Source organism: Sapajus apella, unplaced genomic scaffold (assembly GCF_009761245.1).
Source record: "Sapajus apella isolate SASKATOON/1434 unplaced genomic scaffold, GSC_monkey_1.0 scaffold77, whole genome shotgun sequence".
In the NCBI taxonomy this organism is placed as follows: Eukaryota; Metazoa; Chordata; class Mammalia; order Primates; family Cebidae; genus Sapajus; species Sapajus apella.
Genome location: NW_022437017.1, coordinates 4,567,041 through 4,589,469, shown reverse-complemented (window position 1 = coordinate 4,589,469; position 22,429 = coordinate 4,567,041). Strand labels below are relative to the sequence as shown.

Sequence of the window (22,429 nt, the reverse complement as noted above, 5' to 3'; positions counted from 1 at the left end):
AGGATGGTCTCGATTTCTTGACCTCGTGATCCACCCGCCTCGGCCTCCCACAGTGCTGGGATTACAGGCGTGAGGCGGGTGGATCACGAGGTCAAGAGATCGAGACCATCCTGGTCAACATGGTGAAACCCCGTCTCTGGTAAAAATACAAAACATTAGCTGGGCATGGTGGCGCGTGCCTGTAATCCCAGCTACTCAGGAGGCTGAGGCAGGAGAATTGCCTGAACCCAGGAGGCGGAGGTTGCGGTGAGCCGAGATCGTGCCATTGCACTCCAGCCTGGGTAACAAGAGCGAAACTCTGTCTCAAAAAAAAAAAAGAAAAGAAAAAAGAAAAAGAAAAACATTCGTGAATTTTTTTTTTTAGACAGAGTTTCACTCTTGTTGCCCAGGGTGGAGTTCAGTAGCACAATCTTGGCTCACCGCAACCTCCACCTCCTGGGTTCAAGCAATTCTTTTGCCTCAGCCTCCCTAGTAGCTGGGATTACAGGCATGTGCCACCATGCCCGGCTAATTTTGTATTTTTAGTAGAGATGGGGTTTCTCCATGTTGGTCAGGCTGGTCTTGAACTCACGACCTCAGGTGATCTGCCCGCCTCAGCCTCTCAACGTGCTGGGATTATAGGAGTGAGCCACCTGAATCTTTTTTTCAGTGACAATAACTCCAAAGTTGGTAGTTTGCAAAGAAGAAAAGGGGAAGGCAAAAACATGTAGAACTTTTCTAAGAACTTGGGGATGCTCTTTGAACCTCCTTTGTAGCTTGTAGCAGATGCTATCAGTGGCTGCCCACACCCATGACCTAACTTAACACATTTATATGCCCTAGCTTGACACTGATACAGGAGCCAGGAAGAAATTATTTAGGCAGAGAATGAGGGCAGAGGGTCCTCGGTAAGGTTGCCCTTTTAATAAGAAGCTGCTCCCAAATCATTTTTTTTCTAGCAAAGTGCAGCCTGAAAAGTCAGGCTGCAGATGTAGAAAAACAAGCCGGAAGCTTGCGCGGGTGAACGCCGGCAGCTATGCCAATAGGAAAAGGGTACTGGGAGCCGGCCATGTTCAACATGGAGGCTCCATCTTCCCTTTTCTTTGTCAACCACGTGTGCAGTAAAGGAACAGGCAACATGGTCCTGGCCAGGTAGAGACTCCATCTGCATAATAAAATATTAGAGCAGGCGGCCAGGTTCTTTGCAAAATGGCACACCTGGTCCAACCAATCATTGGGCCTTATGTAAATCAGATACCACCACCTCAAGCTCATCTATAAAACCCCATGCATTTCACCATGGAACTGGGAGGTCCATTTGGAAGCCCTCTCTCTCTGCCAGGGAGAGAGCTCTTGTTGCCTATCTGCTCTTTTTTTTTTTTTTTTCTGAAATGGAGTCTCACTCTGTTGCTCAGGCTGGAGTGCAGTGGCATGATCTCAGCTCAGTGCAACCTCTGCTTCCCAGGTTCAAGCGATTCTTCTGCCTCAGCCTCCCACGTACCTGGAGTTACAGGCACCTGCCACCACACCCAGCTAATTTTTATTTTTTTAGTAGAGATGGGGTTTCACCATGTTGGCCAGGCTGGTCTCAAACTCCTGATCTCAGGCGATCCACCCATCTTGGCCTCCCAAAGTACTGGGATTACAGGCATGAGCCACTGCGCCTGTCTTAAACCTCTGCTCTAAAACTTATTCCTTGTATGTCTGCATTTTTTATTTCCTTGCCACGAGGCAATGAACCTTGGGTATTACCCCAGCTGAATGATACCACTTCAACATCTGCCAATCACTACGTTTTGTTATCAGTGGGATTATACAAACTGGAGCCCATTCTATCTGCTTGGAGGCCAGGCCTGAAGTTTCAAGTGGTTGACGCCCCCTGGGAACAAGCCACCAGTCAACTAATGACTGACAGTAGGTGGGGTATAAATACCTCAGCTCCCTTACCCCTCAGTTGGAATAACTCTGAAGAGTATGTTCCATGCTGCTCCTGCTCCCCAGATGTCCCCTGGGAGGTTAAGCTCCACTTTCTCACCATGTAACTTGTTTGAAGACACACCCAGTATTGGCTCTTTGCTTTCCTGTTTCACTTTCTCCCTCCCCAGCTGGTGTATTCTGGGGTCACCTTCTTAATAAACTACTTTTGCTAGAATCCCTGTCTAAGGGTCTGCACTTTTGGGGCCCTGAGATGTTACCAGTTATCAGAGAGAGCTAGGAAGCTGGGAATAGGGTGGAGTGTTGCTGTAGAGGGGTCAGATAGAGTGGCGATCTGAAGGAAAATAAGATGATGAACACTTTAGACTTTGGAGTCAGAGGGTCCTGGGTTCCAATATCAGGTCTGAGAGATCTTGGACAAGTGACAAGTCCTCTGCAAGCCTAAGTTTCCATTTTGTTGGTGAAGGGAGAGAGGGAGGGGAATTCCTACTTTACGAGGTTGACATGACAATGAAATTGCATTATGTTGGCAGTGTGACTAGCACAGTGCCTGGTACCTGTGATTGTGATGGCTGTTTTTATAAGGGGAGACTGGAAAGAGACCCTAAAGGCTGAGATTTGCTTCACTGGAGGCAGGAGATGGAAGCTTGTTTATTGGGTGCAATGAAAGAAGGTGTTGAGAACTGGGAGATAGACTGGTGGGAAAGAGAGAGAGTGGGAAGGAGAGGGAGAGAATAGTATATGTTAGGCAGATTAACTTCTCTTTATTGTGGAGAAACGGGGAAATTAGGATTTTCTAGGCTGTCTTTTAGTGGCAGTAACTCAGCACAAAGGGCTCTGATGGCAGGGCAGAATTGAACAACTCTGGCCCCGCCTTCCCCTCTTCCTACACCTCCTGTTACTGAAAACCCATGGTCAGTAGAAAAGCTCCTTCTCTTTGAATGACAGAACCACAGCATAATGCGTGGCTTCAAGCTGCTCCTCTTCTGGGGTGAGTGTGAGGCTGAATGAGGGGCTAGGGAGGCCTGGGTTGGAAATAGGCTTCCGAGAAAAGGGAGAGCCATGAATGGTCCAGCCAAGAAAGAGATGATAAGTCTAGGCTGGTTGCTGCAAACACCCTTATTTGGGGAACCTTTGACAAAACTCCATAGCTCAGGGAAGTCCATCTTTCAGGACAGCTTTTCTTCATATTCATTTGATCTGTGTTTCCTGAGCACATCCTGTGTATCAAGTGCTGTTCTAGGCACTAGAAGTTACAACAGTGAGGAAAAAAAAAGACTACGTTCCTGCACTCTTGAGGTTGATATTCTTGTGGGTAAGAGAAGACAGGAAAGAGGGACAGACGGTCATAGCCCACTTAACACTGTTGTAACTTCTTTAAACATAGAACATATCCAATTGTCACAACATTTCTATGACATTGGGTCATTATTAGTTCTATTTTGCAAAGAAGAAAACTGAGGCAAACGAGATAAAATAATTTTCCCAAGACAACTTAGTCAATAAGATGTAGAGCCAGGATTTCAACCCAGGCAGTCTGATTTCAGAGTTTGTAAGCCTTTTTACTGCACTATGTTGCCCCAAATAATAAGTAAATGATGGAATTCCAGGTAGTGATAAATGTTATAAAAGAAGTTATCTAGAATGTGGTTGGGGGTTATGTGGAAGGGAGAAGTCTGGGGTTGAGGGGGGGCAATTTGTGCTGAGTCCTGAACAATGAGATAGACCTGTCCTGTCTGCTCTTATTTCTCTTTCTTCAGGTGTCATTTTGTCTCAGCCTCGTTTATCTTCCATGTTACTGTTTTTTCTTCTATGTCTTGTGTGTTTTGGTCATTGGATCAAATTTAAGAATGGAGGATATAGGGGGGATATCTTCTTCTTCTTCTTTTTTTTTTTTGAGTTGGAATCTCACTCTGTTGCCCATGCTGGAGTGCAGTGGCATGATCTCAGCTCACTGCAACCTCTGCCTCCTGGGTTCAAGTGATTCTCCTGCCTCATTCTCCCAAGTAGCTGGGATTACAGGTGCATGCCAGCACATCTGGCTAATTTTTGTATTTTTAGTTGAGATAGGGTTTCACCATGTTGATGAGGCTGGATGGTCTTGAACTCCTGACCTCATGTGATCCACGTGCCTCGGCCTCCCGAAGTGCTGGGATTACAGGCATGAGCCACTGTGCCTGGCCAGGGGACATCTTCTAAGTAGCAAGTGTGTGTTTTCTCTGCTGTTGTACAGCAGTTCTGATTCCCCTATTTTACCAAGGAGGAAACTGAGGCACAAAGAGATTAAATAACTTTCTCAAGTCCACACAATCATTAAGTGGCAAAGCCAGATTTTTAAACCCAAGCACTTTGACTCCAGGCTTTGTGTGCCTAAACAGTATGTTGGATTGCCTCTAAAATAATTAATGAATGGGCAAAATAATTTTTGTTAGTAATCATAGGTAGAATTTGGGAGTTTGAGTGTGTAGGAGTTGTTGACTGGCAGGCTACATTGGAAGAAATCGATGGCCTGTGGACATCAAATGTAGGAATGCAGAGTTGTTATTTTGGGGTGCTGGCAATGGTATTAACCATTAACATTCCTTCTTCTGCTCTGAAGTTAATCAGCAAAGAGTTGTGATGATGATATTAATGATAATAATGGTGATGATCATGATGATGGTGGTGACAATAGTGATGATGAAGATAGTGATGGTGATGATGATGATAATAGTGATAATGGTGATGGTGGTGGTGATGATGATGAAGATGGTGATGATGGTGATTATGGTGCTGCTGCTGGTGGTGGTAATGATAATGGTGCTGGTGGTGATGATGATGAAGGTGGTGGTGATGGTGTTTATCGTGATGATGATGGTGGTGATCATGGCGATAATGGTGATGATGGTGGTAATGGTGATGGTGATGGCGATGATGGTGGTGATGGATATGATGATGGTGATGATGGCGATGATGGTGATGATGGTGGTAATGGTGATGGTGATGGCGATGATGGTGGTGATGGAGATGATGATGGCGATGATGATGGTGATAAGGATGGCAATGATGATGATGGTGCAGGAGACCTAAATGCTGCAGGGTTGCATTGCCTTTAAACGTTAAACAATGAATTGCCCTACCCTCTCATGAAATTTTAATACTGTATATCTATATATGTATTTTCTGCATATCCATGTGTATCTTATACATAAAAGAGTAAGTTTTAAAAAATCTCTTCCTGGCCAGGCATGATGGCTCACACCTGTAATCCCAGCACTTTGGGAGGCCGAGGCAGGTGGATCACAAGGTTAGGAGTTCGAAACCATCCTGAACAACATGATGAAACCCCGTCTCTACTAAAAATACAAACATTAGCTGGGCGTGGTGGTGCACACCTGTAGTCCCAGCTACTCAGGAGGCTGAGGCAGGAGAATTGCTTGAACCTAGGAGGCAGAGGTTGCAGTGAGCCAAGATCGCGCCGTTGCACTCCAGCCTGGGTGACAGAGCGAGACTCTGTCTCAAAAAAATAATAATAATTTCTTTCTTGAGAACCACGAACAAAGTTTGGGTCTTTTTAGGGAGGTATCACCCCTTTTGAGAAGGCATGCTTTAATGTATGTTTTTGAAAATCAACCGAAATTTTTCTTTTTTTTTTTAAGATGGAGTCTCACTCTGTAGCCCAGGCTAGAGTGCAGTGGTGTGACCTCAACTCACTGCAATCTCTGACTCCTGGATCCTGATTCAAGCAATTCTCCTGCCTCAGCCTCCTGGGTAGCTGGGATTACAGGCATGTATCACCACACCCAGCTAATTTTTGTATTTTTATTTATTTATTTATTTATTGGAGGCTAAGAAACTTATTATTATTTTGGAGACAGAGTCTCTCTCTGTCACTGGGCTGGAGTGCAGTGGCGCAATCTCGGCTCACTGCAACCTCCGCCTCCCAGGTTCAAGCAATTCTCCTGCCTCAGCCTCCCGAGTAGCTGGGACTATAGGAGTGTGCCACCACACCCAGGTAATTTTTGTATCTTTTTAGTAGAGACAAGGTTTTACCATGTTGGTCAGGATGATCTCGATCTCCTGACCTCGTGATCTGCCTGCCTTGGCCTCCCAAAGTGCTGGGATTACAGGCGTGAGCCACCGCACCCGATGTATTTTTAATAGAGACAGGGTTTCACCATGTTGGCCAGGCTGGTCTTGAACTCCTGACCTTGTGGTCTGCCCACCTTGGCCTTCCAAAGTGCTGGGATTACAACTGTGAGCCACCACGCCTAGGCAGAACATTTTTTTTTTTTTAGAGACAGGGTCACCTAGGTTGGAGTGCATTGGCACAATCTCTGTCTTGGCTCACTGAAGTCTCAAACTCATGGGCTCAAGCAATCCTCCCACCTCAGCCACCTGAGTAGCTGGGACTATAAGGTGTCACTACCACCCGGCTAATTAAAAAAAATTTTTTTTGACGAATACTGTGTTGCCCAGGCTGGTCTAAAACTGCTGATCTCAAGTGATCCTCCCAACTCAGCCTCCTGAGTAGCTGGGGCTACAGGCATGTGCCACCATGCCCAACTCGTTTTTGCATTTTTTGTAGAGATGGGGTTTTGCCATATTGCCCACGCTGGTGTTAAACTCCTGGGCTCAAGCAATCTACCCACCTTGACCTCTTGAAGTGCTGGGATTACAGGTGTGCACCACAGTGCTTAGCCTAGAACTATTTAATCAAAAAGAAGAAGGAGAAGGAAGGAAGAAGGAAGAAAGAAGAGGAAGAAGACAGACAAAATGAAAAAAAACCCTAAGTGTCAAAAATCAGGAATGGTCACTCATATGCTCATGCAAAATAGTGTATGTTTGTTCCTTAACTGAGTTTGTCACCTAGCCTCCTCAAACCTGTTTCTGTGAGGCCAAGCCAGAAGCAATGTTGCAGGTTGAGCCCAAAAGGGTTTTGTTTTTTTGGTGGTTCACGGTGTTTTTCTTTTTTCTCTTCACAGGGTGTTGTGTTATGGACATCTGGGAAATGCACACAGGACCCACACTGAAATCAACAATAAAAAGTAAGTTGGCCAGAGAGAATGCAGATGCCTGATACAGTGGAGAATGCTTTCTCCCCAGGAAAAATCCTGGGAAATTAAGCCTCATCCAGAGGCTTGCTGGGAGCTAGTAACTGGCAGAGCAAGGGTTAACATGCAGGTCTCCTGATTCTCACTCCAGGCTCTTTCCTTTGTGCTTAGAATTGCTGTGTGATCTCAGGCAAATCACATAACCTCTCTGAACTTCAGTGTCCCAAGCTGTGAAATACAGACAACAATAGGGATGTTCTGTAACCTAAGTTCAAAAAGGTAGCTTTGGAAACCACCTGGTATGTAGCATGAGCTTTATCAATGGTAGTGTATTAAGAGTAGGGATGGAATTTACTCAAACTACAACTCAGTGTGAAGAGACATAAGTGACAGCCGGGTGCAGTGGCTCACGCCTGTAATCCCAGCACTTTGGATGGCTGAGGCAGGCAGATCACCTGAGGTCAGGAGTTCAAGACCAGCCTAGCCAACATGGTGAAACCCTGTCTCTACTAATAACAGAAAAATTAGCCAGGTGTGGGGGTGCACGCCTGTAATCCCAGCTACGTGGGAGGCTGAGGCAGGAGAATCACTTGAACCCAGAAGGTGGAGTGGCATTGAACTGAGATCACACCATTGCACTCCAGCCTGGGCAATAAGAGAGAAAACTCTGTCTCAAAGAAAAAAAAGGAAAAACATAAGTGACTTTATGTTTTGTTAAATACTCTCATCTACATAAGCTCTTGCTGGATAAAGGAAGAAAGACATTGTCAGTTCTTAGCTGTTGAGTTTGGCTGTGTCCCCACCCAGATCTCACCTTCGAATTGTAAAAATCCCTACGTGTCAAGGGTGGGGCCAAGGTGGAAATAACTGATTCATAGGGGGTGGTTTTCCTCTACTGTTCTCAAGGTAGTGAGTAAGTCTCACGAGAACTGATGGTTTTATCAATGGGAGTTCCCCTGCTCTGATGCCTCCATCATCACAGGCTTCCTGGCTGGATTCTGCAATTAAACCCACTTTACAGATGAGAAAACCAAGGCCCAGAGAGCATTTGGTCATTAAAGCTGTGAAGAGACCACATTTTGGGGGCTATGACCCTGGACCTGGGCCCCAACTCTCCTGTTTTCTGTCCAAATGACCCAACAGCTTCTCTGAGACTCGGTTTCCTCATGTGTACCATGGACGGAGGGTGGTACCCACTTCCTGGGTGGTTTTTTGTTTGTCTGTTTGTTTTGAGATGGAGTCTCGCTCTGTCCTCGTCCCACAAGGCTGGGCTGTTATCCTGGGCTTGGGTGGGTTTGAGCTCTGAGGGAGTGGGCTAGAGGAAGAGGATGATGGGAAGCTCACCGCATTAAGGGACCACAAGTGATAAAATGCTAGAAACCTGCAGACAAATGTTGCCTCTGCAGATGAAAGAGGAAGCTGGAAATGGGAAGAGAGTTACCATCAGAGGCCTCATGCAGGGAAGAGAAATAAACAGGGAGCATTATAGAAGCAAAGAACTTGGATCTCAAAACTGAGCATGTGACAAAAACAGGGTGAATAATGTCACAATTACAATAATCTATTCCTTATTTATTTATTTATTTATTTATTTTTTGAGATGAAATCTCACTCCGTCACCCATGCTAGACTTGATCTCTGCTCATTGCAACCTCCACCTCCTGGATTTCAGCAATTCTCCTGCCTCAGCCTCTCCAGTAGCTGAGATTACAGGTGCACACCACCATGCCCAGCTAATTTTTGTGTATACATATTTTTTGAGATGGCATCTCACTCTGTCACCCAGGCTAGAATGCAGTGGCTTGATGCCAGCTCACTGCAACCTCCACCTCCTGGGGTTCAGCGATTCTCCTGGCATAGCCTCCCGAGTAGCTGGGATTACAGGTGCGCACCATCACATCCAGCTAATTTGTATATTTTTTAGTAGAGATGGGGTTTCACCATGTTTGCCAGACCGGTCTCGAACTCCTGACCTCAGGTGATCCACCCGGCTTGGCCTCCCAAAGTGCTGGGATTACAGGCGTGAGCCACCGCACCCAGCCATTCCTTCTGTTTTTATGACACTTTTTCATTTTTTCATACTACCAATTGGTGTTGGCATTATGGTTGGTTCCTCTCTTTTCATTCCTCACATCCAATCATTGGCAAATTTTGTTAGCGTTGCTTAAAAAAAAATCCCAATTTGCATTCCCTCCATTGCTCCCCTCTGGGTTACTGACATCATTTACCTGGACAAGTGCAGTCACCCCCTCCTTGATCAATTTGCTTCTGATCTTCTATAGTTCATCTTCCAACCAGTGGCCAGAAGGCTTATGTTAAAACCTTGCGCCATGTCCCTAATCTGCTCTAGATCCTCCCATGACTCCCATCTTTCTTTGATACAAAGCCCAAGTCCACTATTCACAATAGTCAAGATGTGGAATCAGGCCAGGCGCGGTAGCTCACACCTGTAATCCCAGCACTTTGGGAGCCTGAGGCGGGCAGATCATCAGAGGTCAGGAGTTTGAAACCAGCCTGGCCAACATGATGAAACCCCGTCTCTACTAAAAATACAAAAATTAGCCTGGTGTGGTGGTGTGCACCTGTAATCCCAACTGCTTGGGAGGCTGAGGCAGGAGAATCACTTGAACCCAGGAGGCGGAGGTTGCAATGAGCCAAGATCACACCACTGTACTCCAGCCTGGGTGACAGAACAAGACTCCGTCTCAATAATAACAATAATAATAATAAAGACAAGGGATCAACTTAAGTGTCCATTGACAGATGAAAGGTTGAACACAGTGTGGTCTGCATACACAGTGGGATGCTATTTGGCCATAAAAAGAATGAAATTCTGTAATTTGCGGCAACATGGATGAAACTGGAGGTCATTATATTAAGTAAAATAAGCCAGGCACAGAAAGACAAATATGTCCTGATTCATATGTCGTTGTCCTATTGTGCTACTGAGCACTAGATGTTATTCCTTCCATCTAACTGTGTTTTTGTTTCTGTTTTTTCTTGAGACGGAGTTTTGCTCTTGTTGCCCAGGCTGGAGTGCCATTGGCATGATCTTGGCTCACCACAACCTACACCTCCCGGGTTCAAGCGATTCTCCTGCCTCACACTCCCAAGTAGCTGGGATTACAGGCATGTGCCACCACGCCTAGTTAACTTTGTATTTTCAGCAGAGACAGGGGATTTCTCCATGTTGGTCAGGCTGGTCTTGAACTCCTGACCTCAGGTGATCCACCTGCCTTCGCCTTCCAAAGTTCTGGGATTACAGACGTGAACCACCGTGCCTGGCCCTAACTGTGTTTTTGTACTAACTAACCAATCCTCTTTATTTCCCTTCCCCACTACCCTTCCCCGCCTCTGGTAATTATCATCCTGCTCTCTACCTCCATTAGACCATCATTATTATTATTTTAGCTCCCACATAGGAATGAGAACATGCAATATCTATTTTTCTTTGCCTGGCTTATTTCGTTTTATGTAATGTCCTCCAGTTCCATCTATGTTTCTGCAAATGATACGATTTCATTATTTCTTATAGTTGAGTGATATTCCATTGAGTACATATATCACGTCTTCCTTAACCATTCATCCACTGATGGACACTTAGATTGATTCTATCTCTTGAATGTACTTTGGATTTTGAAAGGTCTGGCTCTGCTGCTGTCTAGCTGTGTGTCTTTGGGTAAGTTGCTAAATCACTCTGAGTCATGTTCTTTTCACATATGGGTATAGGGAATTGTGTTCATTTTCTATGGCTGCTGTAACAAATTGCCACAAACTTGGTGGCATAAAACAACAAAAACTTATCTGTCATTCCGGAGGTCAGATGTCTGAAATGGGTCCCACTGGGCTAAAATAGAGGCTTTGGCAGGGCTGTGTTCCTTCTGGATTCTGTATAAGAAAACCTATTTTCTCTTTCTTTCTCTCTCTCTCTCTCTTTCTATCTGTCTTTCTTTCTTCTTTTATTCTTGAGATGGAGTCTTACTCTGTCACCCAGGCTGGAGTACAGTGGTGTGATCTCGGTTCACTGCAACTTCCACCTCCCAGTTCAAGCGATTCTCCTGCCTCAGCCTCCTGAGCAGCTGGGACTACAGGCACCCACCACCACGCCTGGCTAATTTTTTTGTATTTTTAGTAGAGACGGGTTTTCATCATGTTAGTCAGGCTGGTCTTGATCTCCTGACCTCGTGATCTGCCCGCCTCAGCCTCCCAGAGTGTTGGGATTACAGGCATGAGCCACCACTCCCAGCCGAGAGAACCTATTTTCTTACCTTTTCCTGTATCTAAGGCCAACCACATTCCTTGGCTCATGTCCCCTTTCCCCATCTTCAAAGCCAGTGATGGCTGGTCAGATCTTTCTCACATCACATCACTCTGACAATGCCTTTCTTGGCTTCAACTTTCACTTAAAAAGACTCTTATGGCTACATTGGTTGCCCCTGGATGATCCAGGATAATCTCCCCATCTTGAGATCAGCTGATCAGCAAACTTAATTCTACCTGCAACCTTCATTCCTCTTTTGCCATGGAACATAACATATTCACAGGTTTCAGGATTAGAATGTGGTCATCTTGGAAGGGTCTTATTCTGCTTGCCTCAAGAATGATAGCATCAAGTGAGCCTCTTCCCTAGCACCTGGGAGCCTGCCCCCACCTGTGGTCTTGTCCTTTTGAAGCTCACAGTGTGGTGGTGAAGGTGGCCATGAAGGAGGGAATCACTGAAACAGTCAGGCAGTCACCATTTTGATAAATTCCATAAAAGAGGAGCTCAAGAGCTATAGAGGAGTCAGAGAAGGCTTCTTGGATGAAGTGATGTTACAGCAAGACCTGAAGAATGAGTGAAAGCTGGCCAGGCAAAGCAGAGGCAGAGGGAACAGCATGTGCAAAAGTCCTGTGGTAGGAAGGCTAGAAATGGAGAACAAAGAGAAACTGGCATGATGAGGCTGAATGATGTGATTGGGCTTGGTTACTGGGGATTTTGCAGCTCATGCTGAGTACTTTGAGTTTTATTTCTAAAGAGAACAAGAAGCATTATAGGCAAGGGGTGGAGGTGGGAGATCAAAGGTGCATTCAGAGATGACCATGGTGTGGAGTAGACGATTGTGGAGGACAATGGAGTATGTAGAAATGTTGAATTCAGAGGAGGATCTGGGTCAGGCATAGCCAAGGTGGTGGAGTGAAATGGGCAGTTGTCAAATGATATTTGGGGCAGGGGATCAACAGGGCTTGGAGGCTTACCGGATGTAAGCTGAGGTACAGAGAGGTCCCAGGACTGGATTGGCTAGGATAGAGTCATGATTGTTCCCATACAAATAAAATAACTATGAATGAAAAAATTTCGATGTTTATTTTTCTCTAATAAATCTCCACCTTGAAGATGGAACAGGGTGGTGGGACAACTCTGCCTAGGAGGTCATCCCATCTCCCAAGTTCCTTTTGTCTTGTTGTCTCTCCAGCCTTAGGTGTGACCCTCATCCCAGTGGTTGGGAATGGATCACCCTCCTCTGTCCATCTTCCAGCCCAGGTGAAAAACGAGAGGAAGTGTAGAGTATGCCCTTTCTTTTCAAGGGCATGACCAGATGGTGCACACATCACTTCTATTCATTCTCTTTGGCCAGATTTTCGCCCTGTGGCCACTCCTAGCTGCAAGAGAAGCTGGGAATGCAGTCCTCAACTGGATGGTTATATTATTACAAAGAGGAGGGTGGAATGGGTCTGGAGGGGCAGCTACCATTCTTGGCTTTGAGGTTTGCTGCTGGAACTTGAACTCAAGTCTGCCTTGTCCCAAAACTTGCACTTTTGACTCTCTCACTTTTCTGTCTAGTGCTTGGATGTTCATGGTGTGATCCATGGACCAATGGAATGAGCATCCTCCAGGGACTTGTTAGAAATACAAAATCCCAGGCTCCCTTCCCCAGACCTGCTGAATCAGCATCTGATTTTCCAAGATGTTCTTGGAATCCAAAGGGAGGCAGATGATACTGGTCTGTGGACCACACTTTGGGTAGCAAGGATCCAGAGCAGTGCTTCTCAAACTTCCCTGTGCACACGCATCACCTGGGATCTTGTTCAAATGCAGATTCGGATTCAGTGGATTTTGCATGTCCATGTAACTCCCAAGCAATGCTCATGTGGCTGACCATAGACCCTACTCTGAATAGCAAGGGTCTAGGGTCTTCAAGGTACATGATTAAATATGATTGTCTGCTGTGTCAGTTTCCTAGGGCTGCTTAAAACAACAGAAATTTATTCTCTTGAAGTTCTGGCATCTAAAAGTGTGAAATCAAAGTATTGGCAGGGCCAGTTTTTTGCCAAAGGCTATTGGGCAGAATCTGTTCCTTGCCTTTTTTTAAAAAAAAGGGTTTTGTTATTGCTGGCAATCCTTGGTGTTCCTTGGCTTCTAGACACATCTCTCTGATTCCGGTTTCCATTGTTGGATGTCATTGTCCCTGTGCATGCCTGTGTCTCTTCTATTCTTATAAGGACACCTGTGGCCCACCCTACTCCAGCACTGATTCATCTTAACTTATATCTTAATTATATCTACAAAGACACAGCTTCCAAATAAATTAAATTCACAAGTACCAGGGTTTAGGACTTCAACATATCTTTTGGGGGGAGCACAATCCAGCCCATTGTATGCCAGCCTCCACCCTTGTATGCTGGGTTCCCTTGCAGTCTCACTCTAATGCTCTAATCTTGTCTAAACTTTTTGTTATACACTGCCTAGATGCAAATAAATGTAGAGAGACTACCATGTGCCCAGCTTATGCCACCTGCACCAGCAACATGGACAGTTACTACTGTACTTGCAAACGAGGCTTCCTGTCCAGCAATGGACAAAGACGCTTCAAGGGTCCAGGAGTGGAATGCAAAGGTGAGTTCATGCCCCCTCAAACCCTCCAGCATTTGGTGGGAAAATCAAGTAAAAGCTGGCTGGGTATTGAATATAGGTACTTCCCCTCAGCCCAACATGGTTTGTTTCCCTCCTTCTTTCCTTCCTTCCTTCCTTTTTTCCTTCCTTCCTTCCTTCCTTTCCTTCCTTCCTCCATCCCTTTCTCCCTCCCTCTCCCCTTCCCTTCTCTTCCCTTCCCTCTCTCCCTTCTCTCCCTTCCATTCCCTTCCCTTCCCTCTCTCCATTCCCCTTCCCTTTCCCATTCCCCCTCCCCTCTCCTCCCCTCGCCTCTTCTTTTCTTTTCTTCTCTCCCCACCCTCGCTCTCTCTGACCATGTAAATAATTCCTGGTCACTGTAAAATTTCATGAATGGTTGAGTTTCCTCACAATATGGTGGCTGGATTCCAAGGGAGAACGAGGTAGAAGTACATAATATTTTTATGACCTAGCGTCACTTCCACCATAGTCACAACCATGCTCAGATTCAAGAGGGGGACATACATTCCATTGCTTAATGGAAGAAGTGCCAAAGTCACATTGAATGAAGAGCATATGGGATGGGAGATATTGTTTTAAGATTTTTTTTTTGTTGCAAAATACAGTTTTCTATCTAGGATAAGCAAATTTGTAACTCCAACTCCCTGTCCAGATATTGATGAATGTTCTCAAAGCCCCCAGCCCTGTGGTCCTAACTCAGTCTGCAAAAACCTGTTGGGGAGATACAACTGTGCCTGTTTACATGGTTTCTCTTCTCCCACTGCAAATGGCTGGATCTCAGGAAAGCCAGGCAATTTCTCCTGTACTGGTAATGCTCTCAGGCTCCCAGAGATGGGTCTTGGGTGGGTATCTATCAGTAAGGTGAGTTCATGTATTTCTTTTTCTTTCTTTCTTTCTTTCTTTCTTTTTTTTTTTTTGAGATAGAGTCTCACTCTGTCACCCAGGCTGGAGTGCAATGGTGTGCTCTCAGCTTACTGCAACCTCCACCTCCCAGGTCAAGCAATTCTCCTGCCTCAGCCTCCCAAGTAGCTAGGATTACAGGAGCATGCCACCACACCCAGCTAATTTTTGTATTTTTAAGTAGAGACAGGGTTTCACCGTGTTGGTCAGGCTGGTCTCGAACCCCTGACCTCATAATCCACCCTCCTCAGCCTCACAAAGTGCTGAGATTACAGGTGTGAGCCACCACACCTGGCTTGAGCTCATGTATTTCTGAACTTAGGCACCCAATTTATTATCTACTCACCCTCTTCCACTGCTTCTCAGACATCAATGAGTGCCTCACCAGCGGGATCTGCCCTGAGCATTCTGACTGTGTCAACTTTATGGGAAGCTACTTTTGCAGCTGTCAAATCGGATTCATCTCTAGAAACTCCACCTGTGAAGGTATAAATGACCATCTCTTTATTATTTACCTACTTAATTAATTAAGGGTCATCTCACTGGAAGACCATACGATGAAGGGATTTTCTCATGTTAGGAATGAGAAATTGGGGCTTCACAGAGGTAAAAATATATAGTTGCTTATATCTTTTTCTATCTCTTTACTTTGAGCCTGGGGATGTCTTTACATGTTAAGTAGGTCTCTTGTAGGCAGCACATGGTTGGGTTCCTTTTTTGTTTTAATTCAGTTTAACAATCTATATCTTTTAAGTGGAGCATGTAGGCCATTTCTGTTCAAGGTTAATATTGACATGTGAAGGCTTAATTCCTGTCACAGTGTTGCTAGCTAGTTGCTTTGTAATCTCAATTGTGTAATTGCTTTATAGGATCTGTGGTCTATATGCAAATATTAAATGGAAGAGCTGGGATTTGAACTCCTGTTGAGGTCCTACTATAAGTCAAACAGTGGTATCAGAATATAATGGGGTGCACTTGTCTTCAAACTGATATTTCCCCCAGGGAGCATAGGCAACATCTGGAGATATTTTTGATTGTCACAACTGGTGATGGTGGGGAGAGGTGCTGTGTGTGCTACAGGCATCTAATGGGAAGTGATCAGAGATGCTACTAAACATCCTATAACGTACGAAACATCCCCACAACCAAGAATAATCTGGCCCTAAATGACAATAGTGCTGAGGTGGAAAAACCCTATTCCGGGGAGATCTAAAGTCCAGACCTCAGAACTTTCCCCTAAAAGTAATTTGAATTAAGGCTTGAAAGTTATCTTTAAGCTTTTCTCTCCCTCCATATTAAAGCAGTCATCACGCCTTGGGGAATCTACCTACTAAATATGTTTTGAGACTGGGTGTGGCAGCTGACGCCTGTAATCCCAGCACTTTGGGAGGCTGGGACAGAAGTGCGTAAGACCAGGAGTTTGAGACCAGCCTGGGCAACCCAGTGAGACCCTGTCTTTACCAAAAAAAAAAAAAGTTAGAAAATTATTTGGGCGTGGTGGCATGTGCCTGTGGTCCCAGCTACTGAAGAAGCTGAGGTGGGAAGATTGCTTGACACCAGGAGGTTGAGGCTGCAGTGCACTGTGCTTACATCACTGCACTCCAGCCTGGATGACAGAGCAAGACCTGGTCTCAAAAATAAATACATAAATACATATGTGTTGAATTCCTCTGCTCTTTTCCATCCTTGGGTGAGGCTTCATCATCACTGCAAAAGCCTCCTCTCTAGCCTCAACTTTTCCAGTCTTATTTCCTCCAATCCATCGTCTACACTGCAGCCAGAATGTTCTCACCAAGAAACAAGGGCTCCATCCTCCTGTGTCAAGTGCATTGTTATTCTCCACATTCATTTACAGGGATGGTGACTCCATTGAGAAAGGCAAGGTGTGATCAAGCCCTCGTTACATCCCCCTGGCTTAGCTGAAGAGATGTTGGAAGTCATCTCTGCCTTTGCTGCTCTGTTTGTAGCAGTTAGCCATCATTGGATAAAAAATCACCCTAAAAGTTAGTGTCTAGAAACAACCACCATTTATTTAGCTCTTGATTCCATGAGTTGACAATTTAAGTGGTCTATTCTAGCCAGATCTTTTGGTCCCAGTGGGTCTTGTTCTTGTGTCTGTGGTCAGCTGATCTTGGGTGGGCTTTCTCTTGTTGCCTCTCCAATCCCCATAGTTGGGCATGGATCACCCCACTCTGTCCATCTTCCAGCCCAGGTGAAAAGAGAGAGTAAGTGTAGAGTATGCTCTTTCTTTTCAAGGGCGTGATCAGAGGGTACACACATCAGTTCTATTTATTCTCCTTGGCCAGATTTTCACCATGTGGCCACACATAGCTGCAAGAGAAGCTGGGAATGCAATTCTCAACTGGATGGTTATATTATTATATTGTTATATTATTACGAGGAGGAGGGAATGGGTTTCACATGTCTGGGGCTCATCTGGGATGATTCATTTCCCTTCCACTTGGTCTTTTATTCTTCATTAGGCTAGTCAGGGGCTTGTTCATATGGCAAAGATCAGAGGCCCAAGCGAATGAACAGAAGCCAACGGGTCTCTGGAGGCACAGGTTTGGAATTAGTGCCTCACTACTTCACTGTCTTCTATTGGTCAATGCAAGTCATAGGGCCAGATGTATTTAAGGGGTAGAGAAACAGACTCCACCTCTTAGTGCAAGGTGTGGTAAAGTCACCTGGTATGCAGTCTACATCTTGGGGTGTAGATACAGAGAGGAGTAAAGGACTATGGCTACTTTTGCAATCTCTGATAATTATGTTTTGAAACTATTTGCCACCCTTCTGCTTACATGCCATTGGCTAGAATTTATTCTCATGGTCATGCCTACTGTAAGAAGGGACTGGAAAATATGTCCCACTGTGTGCCTGCGAAGAAGGGGGGAACATGGATATTGGGGAGCATCAGCCCTGTCTGCTGCAAATTAACACACCGAATGAATCTGCTGTTTGCAGTCTCCAGTCCTTGTTTTCTCATTTACCTTAACCTGGGTATTCTCTTCCTCTCATCAGATGTGGATGAATGTCTCAATCCAAGAGCTTGCCCGGAGCATGCAACTTGCCATAACACTGTTGGAGCCTACACTTGTCTCTGCAACCCAGGATTTGAATCCAGCAGTGGCCTCTTGAGTTTTCAGGGTCTCAGAGAATTGTGTGAAGGTAGTTGGGGGTGTCTTCTGGGAATTTAAGTGCCAGTCTATTTACAAAGACAGTAGTGAGGGGATTGGGGTGGGTCTTGGTTGAGTTTGAGACTTTCATCTGCAAATCTGAAGTCAATAATTATTCATTCACTCATTCACTCATTAAAGAAATACCTCCTGAGCACCTAAATATATGAGGCATTATTCTAGGCACTGGGGATACAGCAATAAATAACATCTCGATATAACATCCCATTGGGGCTTAGGGCTTCCACATAGGAATTTGGAGGAGGGGCACCATTCAGTCCATAGCACCCACGGACAAACAGCCTGTAAATGGCAGAGCCAGGCTATGAACCCAGAATGTCCATGTTCTCAATCCCTTTAGTCTGTGCCTCTGTTTTGTTTGTTTGTTTTTGTTCTGTTTGTTTGTTTGTTTGTTTGTTTGAGATGGGGTCTTGCTCTGTTGCCCAGGCTGGAGTGCAGTGTTGCCATCTTGGTTCACTGCGACCTCCTCCTCCTGGGTTCAAGGAATTCTCCTGCCTCACCTTCCCAAGTAGCTGGGATTACAGGCACGTGCTACCACACTCAGCTAATTTTTGCATTTTTAGTACAGATGGGGGTTCACCATGTTGGCAAGGCTGGTGTCAAGCTCCTGACCTCAAATGAGCCACCTGCCTCGGCCTCCCAAAATGTTGGGATTACAGGTATGAGCCACTGTACTCAGCCTGATTTTTGGTTTTGAGATGGAGTCTTGTTCTGTTGCCCAGGCTGGAGTGCAGTGGCCCAATCTCAGCTTACTCCAACCTCTGCCTCCCGGGTTCAAGTGATTCTCCTGCCTCAGCCTCCAGAGTAGCTGGGATTACAGACATGTGCCGCCATGCCCAGCTAATTTGTGTATTTTTAGTAGAGATGAGGTTTCACCATATTGGCCAGGCTGGTCTCAAACTCCTGACCTCAGGTGATCCACCTGCCTCAGCCTCCCAAAGTGCTGGGATTACAGGTGTAAGCCACCACGCCTGGCCATGTGCCTCTGTTTTTGTTACTAATAATATGTGATGCCTAGGAGAGGAATTGAGATTTATCATAGAAAGAAGTGTGTGTGCAAGTTCAAGGCTGAGGGAACAGAGAAGAGAGACAATGAGCCTTTGTGGAATAAAGGGTATCTATGCGTTTACACTCTAGGAAGCTGAAGAAGGAAAATGTATTGAGGCAAGGAGTTTGAGACCAACCTGGGCAGCATATTGAGACCCTGTCTGTACAAAAACAAACTAGCTAGGCATGGGGCACGCATCTTTAGCTCCCACTACTTGGAAGGCTGAGGCAGGAGGATCACTTGAGGCTGGGTGTTCGAGACCAGCCTGGGCAACATAGTGACACCCTGTCTCTATATAAGAAAAAGTAGCTGGGCATGGTGGCACATGGCTGTAGTCCCAGCTACTCAGTGAGAGGATCACTTGAACTCAGGAATTTGAGGCTGCAGTGAGCTATGATGGTGCCATGGAACTGCAGTCTGGGCAACAGAATGAGATGCTGTCTGTTAAAAAAGAAAAAGGTAAACTATGCATCTGGATCATAAATCACAAAGGAATTCAAAGCAAGAGATGAGGTAGAGGTAGGTCAGCTCAGTTGGAACTAGGTTGTCAGGGCCTTAATATCTAATGAGGATTTTGGATTTTATCCTGAGCAGTGGGAAGCCTTATCAGAAAATTTTCATGCACCGTGGATATGCCTCTAAATGGTTGTTCTTTGAGTGATGAAAATGTGTTTATGAAGGTGAGAGCACAGTCAGGGAAATACATTGCTTTCAGTCAGTGATGAGGCTCTGAACTCTTGTAGCCTCAGTCTCCTTCATTCTTTTGACTTAGACTGGTTTTCTGCTTAGATGTGGATGAATGTTCCAGGAACTCAAATCTTTGTGGTCCCAATTCTGTCTGCACCAACATCCCAGGAGGATACAATTGCTCCTGCCTGCCCGGATATTTTTTGCCTGCTTCTCAGACCCTTAAAGATCCACAGGCTTTTGGATGTACAGGTAATTCTCCCAGCCATGCTGAGGATTTCTCAACAGATACCAAACTATTCTGAAATGTACTAACTTATAACAATGACCATTTGTTCTTTTTCATGATTCTATATGTTGAACACATGATTCTTTTGTTTCATGTAGGTCAGATGGGGCACTAGGAAAGCTGGTATACCATGTATCCAAAATGGCCTTGCTTACACATGGCTGGTAGTTGGTGCTGGTCTTTGGCTGGGACCTCAGCTGGGACCCTAAGATTTCCTCATGGGCCTTTCCTCATGGCTGCTTGGCTTCCTTATAGCATGGCAGTTGGTTTCCAAGAAACACAGTTTCAAGGGGAAGAAAACAGAAATGGCCATTCATTTTATGGTCTGGGCTTGGGAAGTTCCATGACTTCTACCACATGGTATTGGTCATAGTCACAGGGCCCACAGAGATCCCAAGGAAGGAGAATAAACTCCCCCATCTCACCGAAGGAGCGCTACGTGCACAGAGAAATCAGAAGAATTGATGGAGGTCATTGTTGGAGTACCTACCATACTACAGAGTGCATTTTATATTCTTCAATCCCACCAGGGAAAATGCATGCTTCTTTTTATTAAAATATCATATTTCTTATTATTTGCTGATATTTGCTAGCTTCTGATATTGTTAGAAGCAGAATAGAGAAGTAAAGTTGAAAGGGATCTTACAAATAAATTAACATAGCTCCAGGGGCCTAGGAACCCACTAAAGATCCCCATCAAGGCCAAGAGAAAAGCTAGGCAGGCAAGGCCATGGATGCCCATCTTCTTTTCTGGCAAATTAAACCCTCTTTTAATTGTCTTACCTATTCAGGTTTCACTTCACCTGAAGGAAGGCTTCTTGGGCCAAAACGTTTTGAAAACCATGCACCTAACCCAACTCCATATGCAAAGTATTAGTCCCAGCCATGTAATCTGTGAAAAGTGCTCACCTAGTTCATGCTGAAATATTTCTGGAAGTGGGGCGCTCACTGCCACTAAAAGAAGCTCACTGCTTGGTTAGTGACATTTTCCATGATACCAGCAGAAAAACTATTTCCCCTTACCTTCCAATCATGGATCATTCTTGTGTCCTTCGAGGCCTTCAAATTAACCAACATTCATAACACAAAGACTTTTCATCCCAATCCTCCACAGTACTGCCCAATTCCCTGTACCTTAGACTGATGTGAGTCACCGCAGAAGGTTGTTTATTCCTCATGTTTTGTGAGTTGACATAGGAATAGAAGACCTTTTGTCTTCACCTCTTTCCTAATTATTTTTTTCTCACAACATTCTACCCCATATATCCTTTGTGGTCAGACACCCTCAGAGGAAGAGCTAGCCCCATATTGGCATAGTAGCCTGGCATCATCCTATATTAGTTGAGTGTGGATTTCTCACCCTCAGCGCCATTGACATATTGGGCTATATAATTTTTTGTTGTGAGGAGTTGTTCTGTGCCATGCAGAATGTCTGGTAGGATCTTTGGCTTTCACCAACTAGATCCCAGTAACACTCTTTCCACCCCATGCTACGTCAACTGAAAATGTCTTTAGATATTGTACCCTGTTCCCTGGAAGGACAAATCACCCCCAGTTGAGTATTACTGATTCGGGACAGGCAAGCCCCAAAGGGGGATTTAGCCCACAAGGGCTCTTGGCTTTGCCCAGGAAAGATTTCAAGGGCAAGCCAGAGGTAGAAGAAAACAGCTTTATTGAAGAGGCAGTGTTACAGCCCTGGCAGTGTTACAGCTCTGTGACTGCTCCCACAGAGCAGGACTACCTCAGAGGCAGAGAGCAGAGCTCAGGGTAGTTTTGCAATCATACTTATACCTACTTTTAATAATATGCAGATTAACAGGTGGTTTATGTAGACATTTCTAGGGAAGGGTTAGTAACTTTTGGGTCATCAGGTCATTGCCATAGAAAGGGGCAGTCACTCCCCAATGTTGGCAGGGCAATGGTAGACTGACGTGGCACACTGGTGGGGCATGTCTTATGGAAGGCTGCTTCCACCCTGTCCTTGTTTTAGCTAGTCCTCAATTTGGTCCAGTGTCCGAGTCCCTCCTCTGGAGTTGAGTCCTGCTTCCTACCTTATTACTAGCTTAACATAATAGAAATTTATCACTTTCATAACAATTCATTATGGATATACCTGGCCAGTGGGCAGCTTTTCTTGACATGGTGATAAAGGAATTCAGTCTCTCTCCATCTTTTGGTTCTTCCATTCTTTAGAACCTGGGAGTTCCTGGTTTTAGCCAGTTTAGGTGAAAGGGGGAGGAGTGGGCCAGGCACAGTGGCTCACACTTGTGATCCCAGCACTTTGGGAAGCTGAGGTGGGCAGATCACAAGGTCAGGAGTTTGAGACCAGCCTGACCAACATGGTGAAATCCCGTCTCTACTAAAAATACAAAAATCAGCTAGGCGTGGTGGTGCACACCTGTAATCCCAGCTACTCAGGAGGCTGAGGCAGTAGAATTGCTTGAACCCAGGAGGTGGAGGTTGCAGTGAGCC

The 22,429-nt window shown here is 45.3% G+C and overlaps 1 protein-coding gene across 1 annotated transcript in view; it reads left to right on the top strand.

The window, feature by feature from the left end:
* Positions 1 to 2,771: 2,771 nt before the first annotated feature.
* The window catches only part of ADGRE1 (adhesion G protein-coupled receptor E1), a 47,007-nt gene continuing 27,349 nt past the window's right edge, over positions 2,772 to 22,429 (top strand). The window contains exons 1-8 of the mRNA XM_032252059.1: positions 2,772 to 2,905; positions 6,879 to 6,941; positions 12,407 to 12,468; positions 13,675 to 13,821; positions 14,489 to 14,644; positions 15,103 to 15,222; positions 17,758 to 17,904; positions 19,771 to 19,920. Coding sequence (XP_032107950.1) covers positions 2,856 to 2,905; positions 6,879 to 6,941; positions 12,407 to 12,468; positions 13,675 to 13,821; positions 14,489 to 14,644; positions 15,103 to 15,222; positions 17,758 to 17,904; positions 19,771 to 19,920 — 895 coding nt within the window. The 5' untranslated portion in view covers positions 2,772 to 2,855. The remainder of the gene's footprint in view (positions 2,906 to 6,878; positions 6,942 to 12,406; positions 12,469 to 13,674; positions 13,822 to 14,488; positions 14,645 to 15,102; positions 15,223 to 17,757; positions 17,905 to 19,770; positions 19,921 to 22,429) is intronic.